At 34.7% G+C, this 12,524-nt stretch overlaps 1 protein-coding gene across 1 annotated transcript; it reads left to right on the top strand.

Annotated features, from left to right (window-relative positions):
• Positions 1–763: 763 nt before the first annotated feature.
• On the top strand, positions 764–12,459 carry LOC101218758 (L-arabinokinase). Its single transcript, XM_004137134.3, has 27 exons — positions 764–1,152; positions 1,531–1,638; positions 1,902–1,970; positions 2,161–2,244; positions 2,730–2,806; positions 2,958–3,024; positions 3,602–3,659; positions 3,783–3,850; positions 3,925–3,987; positions 4,770–4,823; positions 4,923–5,025; positions 5,110–5,219; positions 5,303–5,422; positions 5,587–5,643; positions 5,776–5,948; positions 6,048–6,213; positions 6,329–6,412; positions 7,788–7,913; positions 8,002–8,214; positions 8,438–8,525; positions 8,608–8,651; positions 8,825–8,920; positions 9,360–9,436; positions 10,983–11,349; positions 11,439–11,510; positions 11,606–11,809; positions 12,076–12,459. Exons 1-27 carry the CDS (start codon positions 1,042–1,044, stop codon positions 12,205–12,207), a joined length of 2,991 nt encoding a protein of 996 aa, XP_004137182.1. The 5' UTR covers positions 764–1,041; the 3' UTR covers positions 12,208–12,459.
• Positions 12,460–12,524: the final 65 nt, after the last annotated feature.

Here is a 12,524-nt window from a genome sequence, read left to right as displayed (position 1 = left end):
AAAAATTGCAAAAAACGATGGAAAGGAAAAACAAACCTATAATTTTTTGTTTGAAAATACGCACTTTCTCGTTTTCTACTATAAATATTTCATTATTTTGTTATATTTACAAAAGTTTCTCCAAAAACATACCTAACTTATTTGATAATAACTTATGCACATTTAATAATTAAAAAATTGTATGAATTGCCGATATTTTCAATTTTTAACAATTTTTTTAGAAATTTTTTTAAAAGTAGTAAATTTTACCAAATATTTACAATCTATAGCAAATTCTATCATTGATAGTCATTGATATACGTTTGAGATAGAAGACTATCAATAATAGAATCCAAAATTTTGTTATCGGTTGTAAATAGTTTAATTTATTTTGCTATTTTTAAAAATGTAAATTTCCTTTATTCATTTATTTATTTTATTCCTATTTAATTAAAAGTATATCTATTTAGAAGTTTATATTTAAAGATTTTAATTTATGTAAAAATGTAAACACAAATTTACAATTCACCTCTTTTTTCTTTTTGAATTAAAAAAGAAAAAAGGAAAAAGAAAAAAGAAAAGAAGAAAAGAAAAGAAATGTAAGACCCCTTGGTTGTGACGTGGAGCTTACGCAATTAAAAGATAATTCCAAACAAACGGAAAACAAAATACGTTTAATTTTCTCTTATCCGAATAGAGTATTTAATTTATTATTGTTTTTGTTTTAAATAAAAAGCAATTAATTTTTAATTAAATGTGTCAAAAAGTCAGAACAAAGCAAAGTCCAAAAGTGGAGTATGAGAAAGAAAAAAGGTCTCTGTGGAGAAGGAAAACAAACTCATAGTCATACGGTTTCTTCTTCACCTAAAAACAAATTCCTCCATTTTTATCGATAACCAAAAAACCTCCATTGATATCACACAACTCCTGCTCTGCTTCTTCTTCTTCTTCTTCTTCCTTCTTCCCTCACTTTTCCCATTATTCCTCCCTTTCTTCTGTCCTCTTCTTTTTACAACTAATTGTATTCCAACCGTTTTTTATTGTTCCACTCAGAACATCTGAATGAGGATTGTGAAGGAGGCTGAGGAGGCTGTTTCAGCCTCTCGTAATCATCTGGTTTTTGCTTACTATGTCACTGGCCATGGCTTTGGCCACGCTACTCGTGTTATTGAGGTCACTTTTCTTCATCCGTTGATCACATTTTTAATCATCGTTTTCTTTTTTCTTATCTTGTTGAATTCTGATTGAATATGGTTTTTTTTTTTTTTATTATAGAAATTATAGTTTTTACTTTTCAGCATGGAACTTTTGGCCCTCGAGTTTTCAATTTTAGCTGAATCAGTGATCAATTTTTTTTGTTTATTTTCCATGTTTCCGTTGAATTTCGATTTTGGGGTTTTGGGTTTTACTTGTGTTAGGGAATGGTGGTATGGGTCTTTAGAATTTCCCCATTTTTGTGTTTGACACAATTGGTTTGTTTTCTTTTTCTTTTTTCTTCGGCGATCATATTCTGATTTTCGAAAACGTTTGATGTAATGTTTATGTGAAAAGGTTGTTCGGCATCTTATACTTGCTGGGCACGATGTTCATGTGGTCAGCGGTGCTCCTGAGTTCGTTTTCACTTCTGCAATTCAATCTCCTCGGCTATTCATACGAAAGGTAGTCTGATTTCCAATGCCAGTCCAACAGAGATTTTCAGTTTTATTCTTCCTCTTGATGTTTGATTAATTTTTGTGTTTTACATTTGCGATTGTATATTTTATTTCATTTTATGAATGACACCAATTTTAAGTTTATGCAGTTTTGAATGGACCGTGCCATTGCTTCTAACCGTCAGTACCATTAAAATTGCATATGCAAACCATACCAATCCTATGCAAAAATGTTTTTGAGATGCTTATAGAAGTCTCATTACTGATCAGGTATTGTTGGATTGTGGAGCCGTTCAAGCAGATGCACTGACAGTGGATCGCTTGGCATCACTGGAGAAGGTGAATGGAGAAATATTTCATTTTCTTCTCGCCAGTAATTTGTTTCCATTATTTTTCCCTGATTCCATAAGAAAATAAAGTTACATTGGCTACCAGCTACTTCACTTACTTTTGAAACGTTTCTACTGGATCCTTTTCTTTTCCCTTCTAACTGTGTTGACAATGTCTTCTTTGTTTTCTGACATATTAGTATCATGAGACAGCTGTGGTGCCTCGTGCTTCTATTTTGGCAACTGAAGTAGAGTGGCTCAACTCAATCAAAGCTGATTTAGTGGTAACTGCTTCTTGTAGTACGTATACTAAATAGTGAAATGTAAATTACCTAGTATCATTAAGATGATATGTTATAATTATTAAACCACCAATTCACCCAAAAGCTTAAGCTGGTTGTTGAAGGCAAATTTAATTATATACCACCAACACTCCCCCTCACTTGTGGGCTTGAAATATTTGAAAAGGCTCAACAAATGGAAATCAATTTTAATTGGGGAGGAAATGACAATGCAAGGCTTGAACATAGGACCTCCCTGGATCACCTGCTCTGATACCATATTAAACCACTAATTCACCCAAAAGCTTAAGCTGGTAGTTGAAAGCAAATTTAATTATATACCACCAACAATAATCTTTTGATTGGTTGATTTTCATCTATCTAGTATCAGACATTAAACGACCTTGGCAGGTTGTTCTTTTGCTTTAAACCACATATTTAATATAAAGAAGGTTTGACTGATTTAGTTCTGCTCCCATGGTAATCAGGTTTCAGATGTTGTACCAGTTGCTTGCCGTGCTGCAGCTGATGCTGGAATTCGCTCTGTTTGTGTCACGAACTTTAGGTATTTGTCTATTTCTTTTTATCAGAACTTCAAGCATCTCTTAAATTTAAATGCTCTTTTCACTTGGTAAGAATTTAAAGGTTTGGAAGTATCTTGAATTGCTTCAAAGCTTTCTTGTTTAGCTAATGATTGTATTAGTTGGTATTTGCAGCTGGGATTTTATCTATGCAGAGTATGTGATGGCCGCAGGGCATTATCACCGTTCTATAGTCTGGCAGGTGAATCAATCTCTTTCTGCATTAATATATACTGTAATATTGGTAATATTGTGAAAGAAAAGAAAGAAATAAAAAAGCCTATCCAATGAGGTCTAGATCATGATGATTATAGTTATATTAAAAGAAATGGCCTTGTTTTAACATTACCTTGTTAAATTCGTAGGGTCTAAATCACTCATTGAATGAACTTGCGCTCATCTTAAGAATTGTATTGATTAGAGATGTCTAAAATCATTTGTTTTTGGGATGTGATGTATTTTTCTCATTGGGAGTTTCACGGGGACAATATGTTCACAAAATGAGTTTAAGTCAAGAACGGGTTTTCCAGCCACCTGAGAGGATGTAATTTTCATAATTGCGGACTACTCTGTTCGTTGATGTGTTCTCATGTTATGGTGCATGAATCTAAACTAAAAAAAAAAATTCAAAATAAAATTTCAATGACAATCTTCTTTCGCCCACAGTCTCTGTATTAGGATAATCGAGATAATAATGTTTTATAATTTAACGTTCTGTAATCTCCTTGCACAGCCCGATTGGTCATTTCTTGTATTAACTCGTTATGTCTCTTTTTCAGATTGCAGAAGATTATTCACACTGCGAGTTCCTGATCCGCCTCCCAGGATACTGTCCAAGTACTAGTGTCCTTTCAATTTGTCTCATTTTCTTAATGATATTACAACCCAAATCATAAATTCTAGTTATGGGAGCTTGTTTATTTTAAATGTATAATTGTATAACAAACCTTTCTTTTGCAGTGCCCGCTTTTCGTGATGTTGTTGATGTACCTCTAGTTGTTAGAAGGCTTCACAAACAGCGCAAGGAGGTACTGTCTCGTGAAGTTTTGTTAAATCTCTTGATCATTTTAAGTCATTAACGGTTTCTTAATCATTATTCTAGGTGAGGAAGGAGCTTGAGATTGGAGAAGATACAAAGTTGGTTATTCTCAATTTCGGTGGGCAGGTCTGTGAAATTTATTTGTTTTCCACCTTTTATTTGATCGGTTCTGGTATATTTCTTATTGACTTCTAAATTATCCACAACGTTTACTTATTGAAGAAATTCAGTATCAATTTTTCATTGGTTTCTTTTCTGAATTGAGATGCCTGCAAAGACACTATAAATAGTTTACGCTGGTATGCTATATAAAATTTCAAATGTAGCCATATAAAATTTTCAATTGTTTCAGGATTTCGTTAAGATTCTAAACCTGAAACTCAGAAAAATCTCAACGATAGCACAAAACAGAGGCAGCACTCTTTGAAAATATATTGGAAGGAGAGACAAAGCGCACACACCGATTTACGTGAAAACCCAAGTACCGGAAGAAAAACCATGATTGTTTGTTGTTATTTTCTAATGAATAATACAACAGGTACAAGAGAGAATAAATAGAATATACAAGAGAATAAAAAAGGAAAAGATTTACGAATAAGGAAAAATATTTCCATAATCTTTCCATAAATATTCTAATAAATATTCTAAGATTCTAACACTCCCCCTCAAACACTTTGAGAAGGCTGGAAACTACTTTTAACACAATCAATACCTAAAAACCGAATCCCCAAAAATATTCTCTATTTATACTCCCTTCACAGTGGACCCTCTGGTGTTTTTCTCTTCTTGGCATTGGGTATTCCCCACTTTACCTCTTCTTTTATAGGGGGGTCTCACAGATTTCTTTTACGATTATCATTACATACTCTTATTAACTTTTCCGTTATTTTTGTCTCTCCCACTGGCAGCCTGCAGGCTGGAAGTTGAAGGAGGAATACCTGCCTCCTGGCTGGCTGTGTTTGGTACCTTTTGAACATCTTATTTATATCATTTGTATTAGATAATGAGGTGACTATATGATCACAAACACTTTTACTGTTGCATTTTGACTATTGCTTCAGGTTTGTGGTGCTTCTGAAACAGAGGAGCTTCCACCAAATTTCATCAAGCTTGCAAAAGATGCATATACACCTGACCTAATAGCTGCTTCTGATTGTATGCTTGGTGAGTTATAAATATTGTCATTTATTTGTCCCTGGGTTTAATCAGGTTAATAAGGGTAGATTAATATTCTTCCTGTTCTTTTAGGCAAAATTGGATATGGAACTGTCAGTGAAGCATTGGCATACAAATTACCTTTCGTCTTTGTTCGCCGTGATTATTTTAACGAAGAACCATTCCTGAGAAATATGCTCGAGGTGAATCAAGTTGTCTTCTAATATATTTTCCCTGCTGTAACCTTGTTGATAATTTAACTATTTCATCGTCTCATAAACAACAGTATTATCAAAGTGGAGTTGAGATGATAAGAAGGGACCTACTCACAGGTCATTGGAAACCATATCTCGAACGTGCAATTAGTTTGAAACCTTGCTATGAGGGTGGCACAAATGGTGGTGAGGTATAATCTTCTACACACTGTATCACCATTTTGTAGCAGTTCTTTAGGATTCTATTTGGTTTGTTTAATGTTTTTTTTTTCCATGGATAAAGATGATGCACTTCTCCTTTTACATCTATGTGGTTTGATTGTTCAATTTTCTGATTCTCTTTTTAAAAGTTTAGGTTGCAGCTCATATCTTGCAGGAGACAGCCAGTGGAAAAAACTACGCATCAGATAAGGTCAAAATTTCTCGTTTCATATCACTCATAATGATGATTATTTCCATAATGCAGTTAAATTTGTTGTTTGTATGTAGTTGGTGAATTAGACATCTTGTGTTTTTATTCTCATTTTCCCCTGTCAAACTATAGTTTAGTGGAGCTAGAAGATTGAGAGATGCTATAGTTCTTGGCTATCAACTCCAAAGGGCCCCAGGACGTGATCTATGCATACCAGATTGGTTTGCCAATGCTGAAAGCGAACTTGGTCTTCCTAACAAATCACCAACCTTACCTGTAGAGGGGAGAGGCGCTCATATGGAATCGTGAGAACTTTTTGCAGTTGAAAAGTAGTTTATCTTGAAAACTAGTAGCTTCTTGTTCTTGAATCTAATTTCTGTTGCTATGTTCATGACTTGTAATAGATATATGGAACACTTTGATGTGCTTCATGGAGATGTACAAGGTCTTCCTGATACGATGAGTTTCTTAAAGAGCCTTGCTGAATTGAACTCAGTATATGATTCGGGAATGGCTGAGAAACGCCAAATGCGGGAGCAAAAGGCTGCTGCTGGTCTTTTTAATTGGGAGGTTGCTATTTTGTTGTATTCATTGTTATTGTTACTTTATTATTATTATTATCTCTTCTTTTTTTATTTTTTGTGAGAATAAAATGGGAATACTTGTATGACATCTGTGCGTACAGGAAGAGATTTTTGTGACAAGAGCTCCAGGAAGATTGGATGTAATGGGAGGCATTGCTGACTACTCAGGAAGTCTTGTTCTTCAGGTAAAGTCGCACTTTTATATTTTGATGCCTTAAAAAATACAGAAGGCTCAAACTTCATTTTTGTGTAGTTTTTTTCTCAAATTCAACCGTCCAAAGAATATGTGATTTTATTGTAGTTTCAAATTTCCTATTAAAAGAAAACTGGGTGAATCCTGAACTGTCCCTATCTTTTGCAGTCCACCCAACTGTACAACTATGGTTTGTCATGTCATAAACACTTCTTCATTCCCACTCTTTTTTTTTTTGATAAGAGACAAGTATATTCATATAACAAAACAGAACAACCTAAGGGCGAGGGATGAGAGGGCCCTCCCCGGAAGAAGCTAAGGAACTAAGACATAATGGCCTTCCAATTGTTGAAAATCATAGAAAGGCTATAATTACAAAAGTGTTTGGTGTAATTCGTACTCCACCAAGAGGCTGTGTGTTGAACCACAGTCCAAAAAGAATCAAAAGAATTAAATCTATCGTCAAAGATTCTGCTATTCCTTTCTTTCCAAATGCTCCACAAAAGGGAACGCGTCGCGCATTTCCATAAGATGTTTCCTTTAGGGCTGTAACCTCTAAAGTTAAGACCTTCAATCATCCATCTATCAATCTTGCTAGGAAGGCAAATCTCCAAATCGAAAATACCAAACAGAGTGTACCAAGCTTTTCTTGTGAAGGGACAATGTAGAAATAAATGATCCAACGTTTCCTCATCTTTAGCGCATAGGCAACACATCGAGGGGCTAAGCAAAGTGTTCTGAATTTTTTTTTGTAGTTTCTCATGGGTGTTGAGGCTTCATTCCCACTCTTAAATATTTGTTTAAGGCTTTTTCTGTTTGTGTGGTTAGGGTATGTTTCAAAAAGATGCGTGTAGTCAAAGATGCACTCAAGTATTCTTGCTTTTTATTAAAAAATCGACTCACCCAAAAGCTTAAGCCGGTGGTTGAAGGCAAATTTAAATATATATCACTAACACTCCCCTTCACTTGTGGGCTTGAAATATTTGAAAGGCCCAACAAGTAGAAATCAATTTTAATTGGAGAGGAAACAACAATGCCAGGGCTTGAACACAAACCTCCCTGTACCACCTGCTCTGATACCATATTAAATTACCAATTCACCCAAAAGCTCAAGCTGGTGATCAAAGGCAAATTTAAATATATATCCAATTTAATAAAATTAGTATACGTTATTAGATATATTTTTTTTAATCTAGACTAATGTCTAGCTACTGAAATTTAACTTAAAAGAGGGCTATAAACATTTCAAGTTCTTTTTTTTCCTGACAAAACATGTTTATTATTGTAGTGAATTTCAATCACCAGTTCATTCGCTGTGAACTGTAGTAGTGATTCTAACATTTTCTTTCCGCTATCCTCTGTTGTAGTTACCTATAAGAGAAGCATGCCATGTAGCTCTGCAAAGAAACCATCCTACTAAACATCGCCTCTGGAAACACGCTCAGGCTCGCCAAAATGCCAAAGGAGAAGGATCCAAACCTGTTCTTCAAATTGTAAGTTGTAAACGTAATTACATGAATTTGTATTAGTATAGAAACTTCTTTTCTTTTCCTCACTAATCATTATTTTGTACTTGATTAGGTGTCGTATGGATCGGAGTTGAGTAACCGTGCCCCGACGTTTGACATGGACTTATCAGACTTCATGGACGGGGAGGGGCCTATGTCATACGAGAAGGCAAGGAAATATTTTGCTCAAGATCCTGCACAGAAGTGGGCAGCATATATTGCAGGCACCATATTGGTTTTAATGAGGGAGTTGGGTGTTCGTTTTGAAGATAGCATCAGCTTGTTGGTATGCAAAACAAACTGTTTCAACTTTTCACACAAAATATTTTCTAAAAGAAAACATGACAGGCGGGATAGTAATATGGTAGCTTATTATGCAAATAGTCTCCTTGTTTTGGTCGATAAGAATTGTTGTAGACAAGTTTTCTTTCAACTTTGGCGATCCCCCCATCATTCAGGATGTAATTTCCAATTGTTTTTGGTCATTGATTCTATTTAACGTGGGGCAGGTTTCTTCCACAGTACCAGAAGGGAAGGGTGTATCTTCATCAGCCTCAGTGGAGGTTGCTTCAATGTCTGCCATAGCTGCTGCTCATGGTAATATTTCAAAAACCATTCATTTTAATGAAACAATCATATAGCAACAAAAGAAACAAAATTAAACGGGAAAATATTGCAGGATTAAGCATCAGTCCAAGAGACCTGGCGCTGCTTTGTCAAAAGGTATGATTTTTTTTTTTACCGAGGTTGATGTTCAATTGTATTGCCTATTCATGAATCTTTATCATCTTCATAGTTAGTAGATAAAATATCATATATATATATATATTATATAGATGTTGTGTTATGTTTTTATTCAGTAATGAGAAGTGTTGAAAACAATGTAAATTAATTAGGTGGAGAATCACATAGTTGGAGCACCGTGTGGAGTGATGGACCAGATGACATCGGCGTGTGGGGAAGCTGATAAACTGCTAGCAATGGTTTGCCAGGTAAGGTATAATAATAATATCCGATCCAATCACTCAAGAAAAGCATCATCTTCTTTAAAAGAAAAAAGGTGGCTCAAGAATGATCAGCTTTTCTTATTTCAATTTGGGAGCATTTTTATGCCAACTGCACTACACTTGAGGCAGGCCAGATCACAATGACCCACTTCTTGAGGAAAAACCCTTTTACCATAAAAAAATGCGTCCCTGAACAGATAGGATTTTTCTCTTGTGAGGGAGAGAGAGTGTCGGGATAACCCCAAGGCCCTCTTTCATATATTTCATCATAAACAACCGCTCTCGTTGTCGGAGATGAGTGTACTTACGCATAAAAAGCCTTTTGAACAGTTCTGCATTAATACGAGGCAAAATCTCACAAACTATCTCGATAGTTTTACGAAGTAGTGACAAATTGGAATTGGATGTTGATTTTGCTTTGCAGCCAGCAGAGGTGATCGGGCTAGTTGATATACCAGGTCACATTCGATTTTGGGGAATTGATTCAGGAATTCGACACAGGTAATCTTTTCTTTTTGTTATCAATAATATTGTCTCTTTTTCCCTACTATTTTGTTTTTGTTTTCTTTTAAAAAGTTTTCTATATATATATATAGGTTTATGTCTTTCAAAATTTTATCTTTTCTCTCTTATCATCAACTTTTATTTTTGATAAAATCAAAATTTCTTGTCCATAATATTTTTAATATATTCTCTCCATCATTCCGTTTTGGCTCTAACTTTCCTTCCTTTCCTTACTCTAAATTTGTCTCTCATCTTTTCTCTCCATTCTTCTCCCCCTATTTTATTACTTTCTAAAATTTCTCTCTCTACCTCTCTTCCATATCTTCCTCTTACCAACCTTTTCCTACAAGTTTTCTTTCTTTGTCTAATAGACATCTTTTAAACTTTTTAACCTCTTTCACAACAACTTTTTCACTTCAAGTTTCTCCTCCCTATTTTAGTTTTCACCATGACCACTTTTTAGCTTCTAAGTTAATTTGTCTTTCTAAAGTTTAACTCTACCTCTATTGGCTATTGTATATATCTCTCTCCAATATGTATCTCTCGTAATAAGCAAATATTGGAGGGTGTGGATGTAAGAAAGAGAAACAAACAAATGTAATTCAAACAATTTGTCTTTGGTTAAATTGAAAGATCAGTCCTTTACTTTTAATTGTTAGGTCTATGAACTTTTAAAATGTTTAATTTTTTACATTTTAAAATATCAAATAGATTCATAAAATTTTCATTATGTATCTAATTGATATTTGACATATTCATCATTTTTTTATAATTGACATGGATTTATTCAACAGTGATTTTTGTGTCAATTTTCAAATTTATCTACTAATTTTTTAAAATTAAGACATGTTTAATGAATAAAAGATTTAGGAGTTATTAAGCACTTTTTAAATCGGGGAGAACTTATCAAACAAGTTTGAAATTTCATAAACCTCGAAATAGATACTCGTCCTCTTTAATTTCTGGCTCCTTATGAGTTGATACAAACTTGATAGTCTGAGAATGATATTTAATTAACTTCGATTTTTCTTTCCTAACTATTCACCACCTTCTCCAAATCTCTCTTAAAAGATTTTCTATTTTCGCCCCTTCTCAACGTTATTTTTTCTCATGAACTCACAATTTTCTTAATCCCCTCGCTTGATATTCCACAAATTTAAAATGTATCGAAACCAAACCTATAGCCGGCTGGAAGTTTGTAGCAAAAATCCCTCTTCTAAAGAAAGCCTAGCGTAATGGGGGTCTCTTGGCACCTGCATTAGCAGTCATTTTTCTTCTTTTATCTTAAAAAATGCACAACTAAACAGCCATATGACCAACAACCACCAAAACAGAAACAAAGAAACCAGAAAATCAGAAACAACAACCCAAACCACCAGAAATTCAGAAATTTTCTGGTTTCTTGGTTTCTGTTTTGGTGGTTGTTGGTCATATGGCTGTTTAGTTATGCACTTTTTTTTTTCAAAATACAGAAGACAAAGAATCCAAACAGGAAAACTTCATCAAACAGTCAGTAATCTCAATTGTTGTGTTGGTTCTGCAGCGTTGGTGGGGCAGATTATGGGTCAGTTAGAATCGGAGCCTTCATGGGACGGAGAATGATAAAGTCAAGAGCATCAGAGTTGTTATCAAACTCCTCATCACTGGCCAATGGCATAAGCCATGACGACTTGGAAGATGACGGCATTGAGCTACTGGAATCCGAATCCTCCTTATATTATCTATGTAATCTCCCCCCTCACCGCTATGAAGCCATATACGCAAAGCAGCTACCAGAGACAATAACAGGGGAGGCTTTTATGGAGAAATATTCAGATCACAATGACGCTGTAACGGTGATTGATCCAAAGAGAGTTTATGGAGTCAGAGCCTGTGCTCGTCATCCTATCTATGAGAATTTCCGTGTCAAGGTTTGAATTTGCATTGACATTTACATTTGCAAGGATATACAAATATATCTAGTTGAATTGATTTTGTTGTTGAATACTTTGGTTTAAAGGCCTTCAAAGCGCTGCTCACTTCAGCTACTTCTGATGACCAACTTACATCACTTGGAGAATTGTTATATCAGGTAGGGTACGATTTGGTTCTGTTTAGTTTGCCCTTCCTTTGGTTGTTTAGGTAAGTCATAATAAAAATGGCGAGTTTGTTATGGATGGAGCACAGTGCCATTATAGTTACAGTGCATGTGGGCTGGGGTCGGATGGCACAGACCGGCTAGTCCAGTTGGTTCAAGACATGCAACACTCCAAGTTATCCAAATCCGAAGATGGGACTTTGTATGGAGCAAAGATCACTGGTGGAGGCTCCGGTGGAACCGTCTGTGTTATGGGTCGAAACTCCTTGGGCAGCAGCCACCAAATCATAGAGGTCATCTCTAAATTCTTCTTCCTTTTCTCTCACTTCTCTTTCAAGTTGGTTTTTTTTTTTTTTCATTTCAAAATGCATTTTTGAAAATGATTTTCCAAACTCTTCACATATGGGGAATAACAAAAACCAACCTTTGGTAGGCCTCTATTTGATTTTGAAGGACCAAATCCACCCCCTCTTCTCCGTTTACCAACAATACTAATCTCAATTAATGTGTATATTGAAATAGTTATGGTTATATAATTTATGAAGTTTTAATGATCCAGATTCAACAAAGATACAAAGGAGCAACAGGGTTCTTGCCATACGTTTTTTACGGTTCTTCTCCTGGTGCTGGTAGATTTGGATACCTCAAAATTCGTAGACGCTTATCATCCCTCAAACCGAAAGAGCAATAGGAAGATCATGCACTTGCGAACCCCAATATCGGGTACAGTTATTAAATGTATAAAGCCTCTTAGGATATACTTTTTTTAATTAATAAACTATTACCTCACAAATAGGAGGTGATGATGAAGGTAGAGATGTCCTTGAGTTATTGACTAACTTGCATAAGCTATTATAATTGTTTGAACTTGCATAAGCTCTTCAAAAATCATATATGATTAAATTCATGAAATTAAATTCAAATTATTTCTTTATTTACGTTATATTCAATTTATTAGTTAAAGGATAACTTCTTTATTTATGATATTAATTAATGTATAACTTTATT

Source organism: Cucumis sativus, chromosome 4, assembly GCF_000004075.3.
Source record: "Cucumis sativus cultivar 9930 chromosome 4, Cucumber_9930_V3, whole genome shotgun sequence".
Classification (NCBI taxonomy): domain Eukaryota; kingdom Viridiplantae; phylum Streptophyta; class Magnoliopsida; order Cucurbitales; family Cucurbitaceae; genus Cucumis; species Cucumis sativus.
Note: the sequence above shows the minus strand (reverse complement) of the source record. Positions and strands in the feature narration are given on the sequence as shown.

Bases quoted from the DNA above. Each gene is read 5' to 3' on its own strand.
- LOC101218758 (XM_004137134.3), top strand. From the start codon at position 1,042: ATGAGGATTGTGAAGGAGGCTGAGGAGGCTGTTTCAGCCTCTCGTAAT. The intron at 1,639-1,901 runs GTAGTCTGATTT...ATTACTGATCAG, and splicing joins CTCGGCTATTCATACGAAAG to GTATTGTTGGATTGTGGAGC. The intron at 8,526-8,607 runs GTAATATTTCAA...AAAATATTGCAG, and splicing joins TGCCATAGCTGCTGCTCATG to GATTAAGCATCAGTCCAAGA.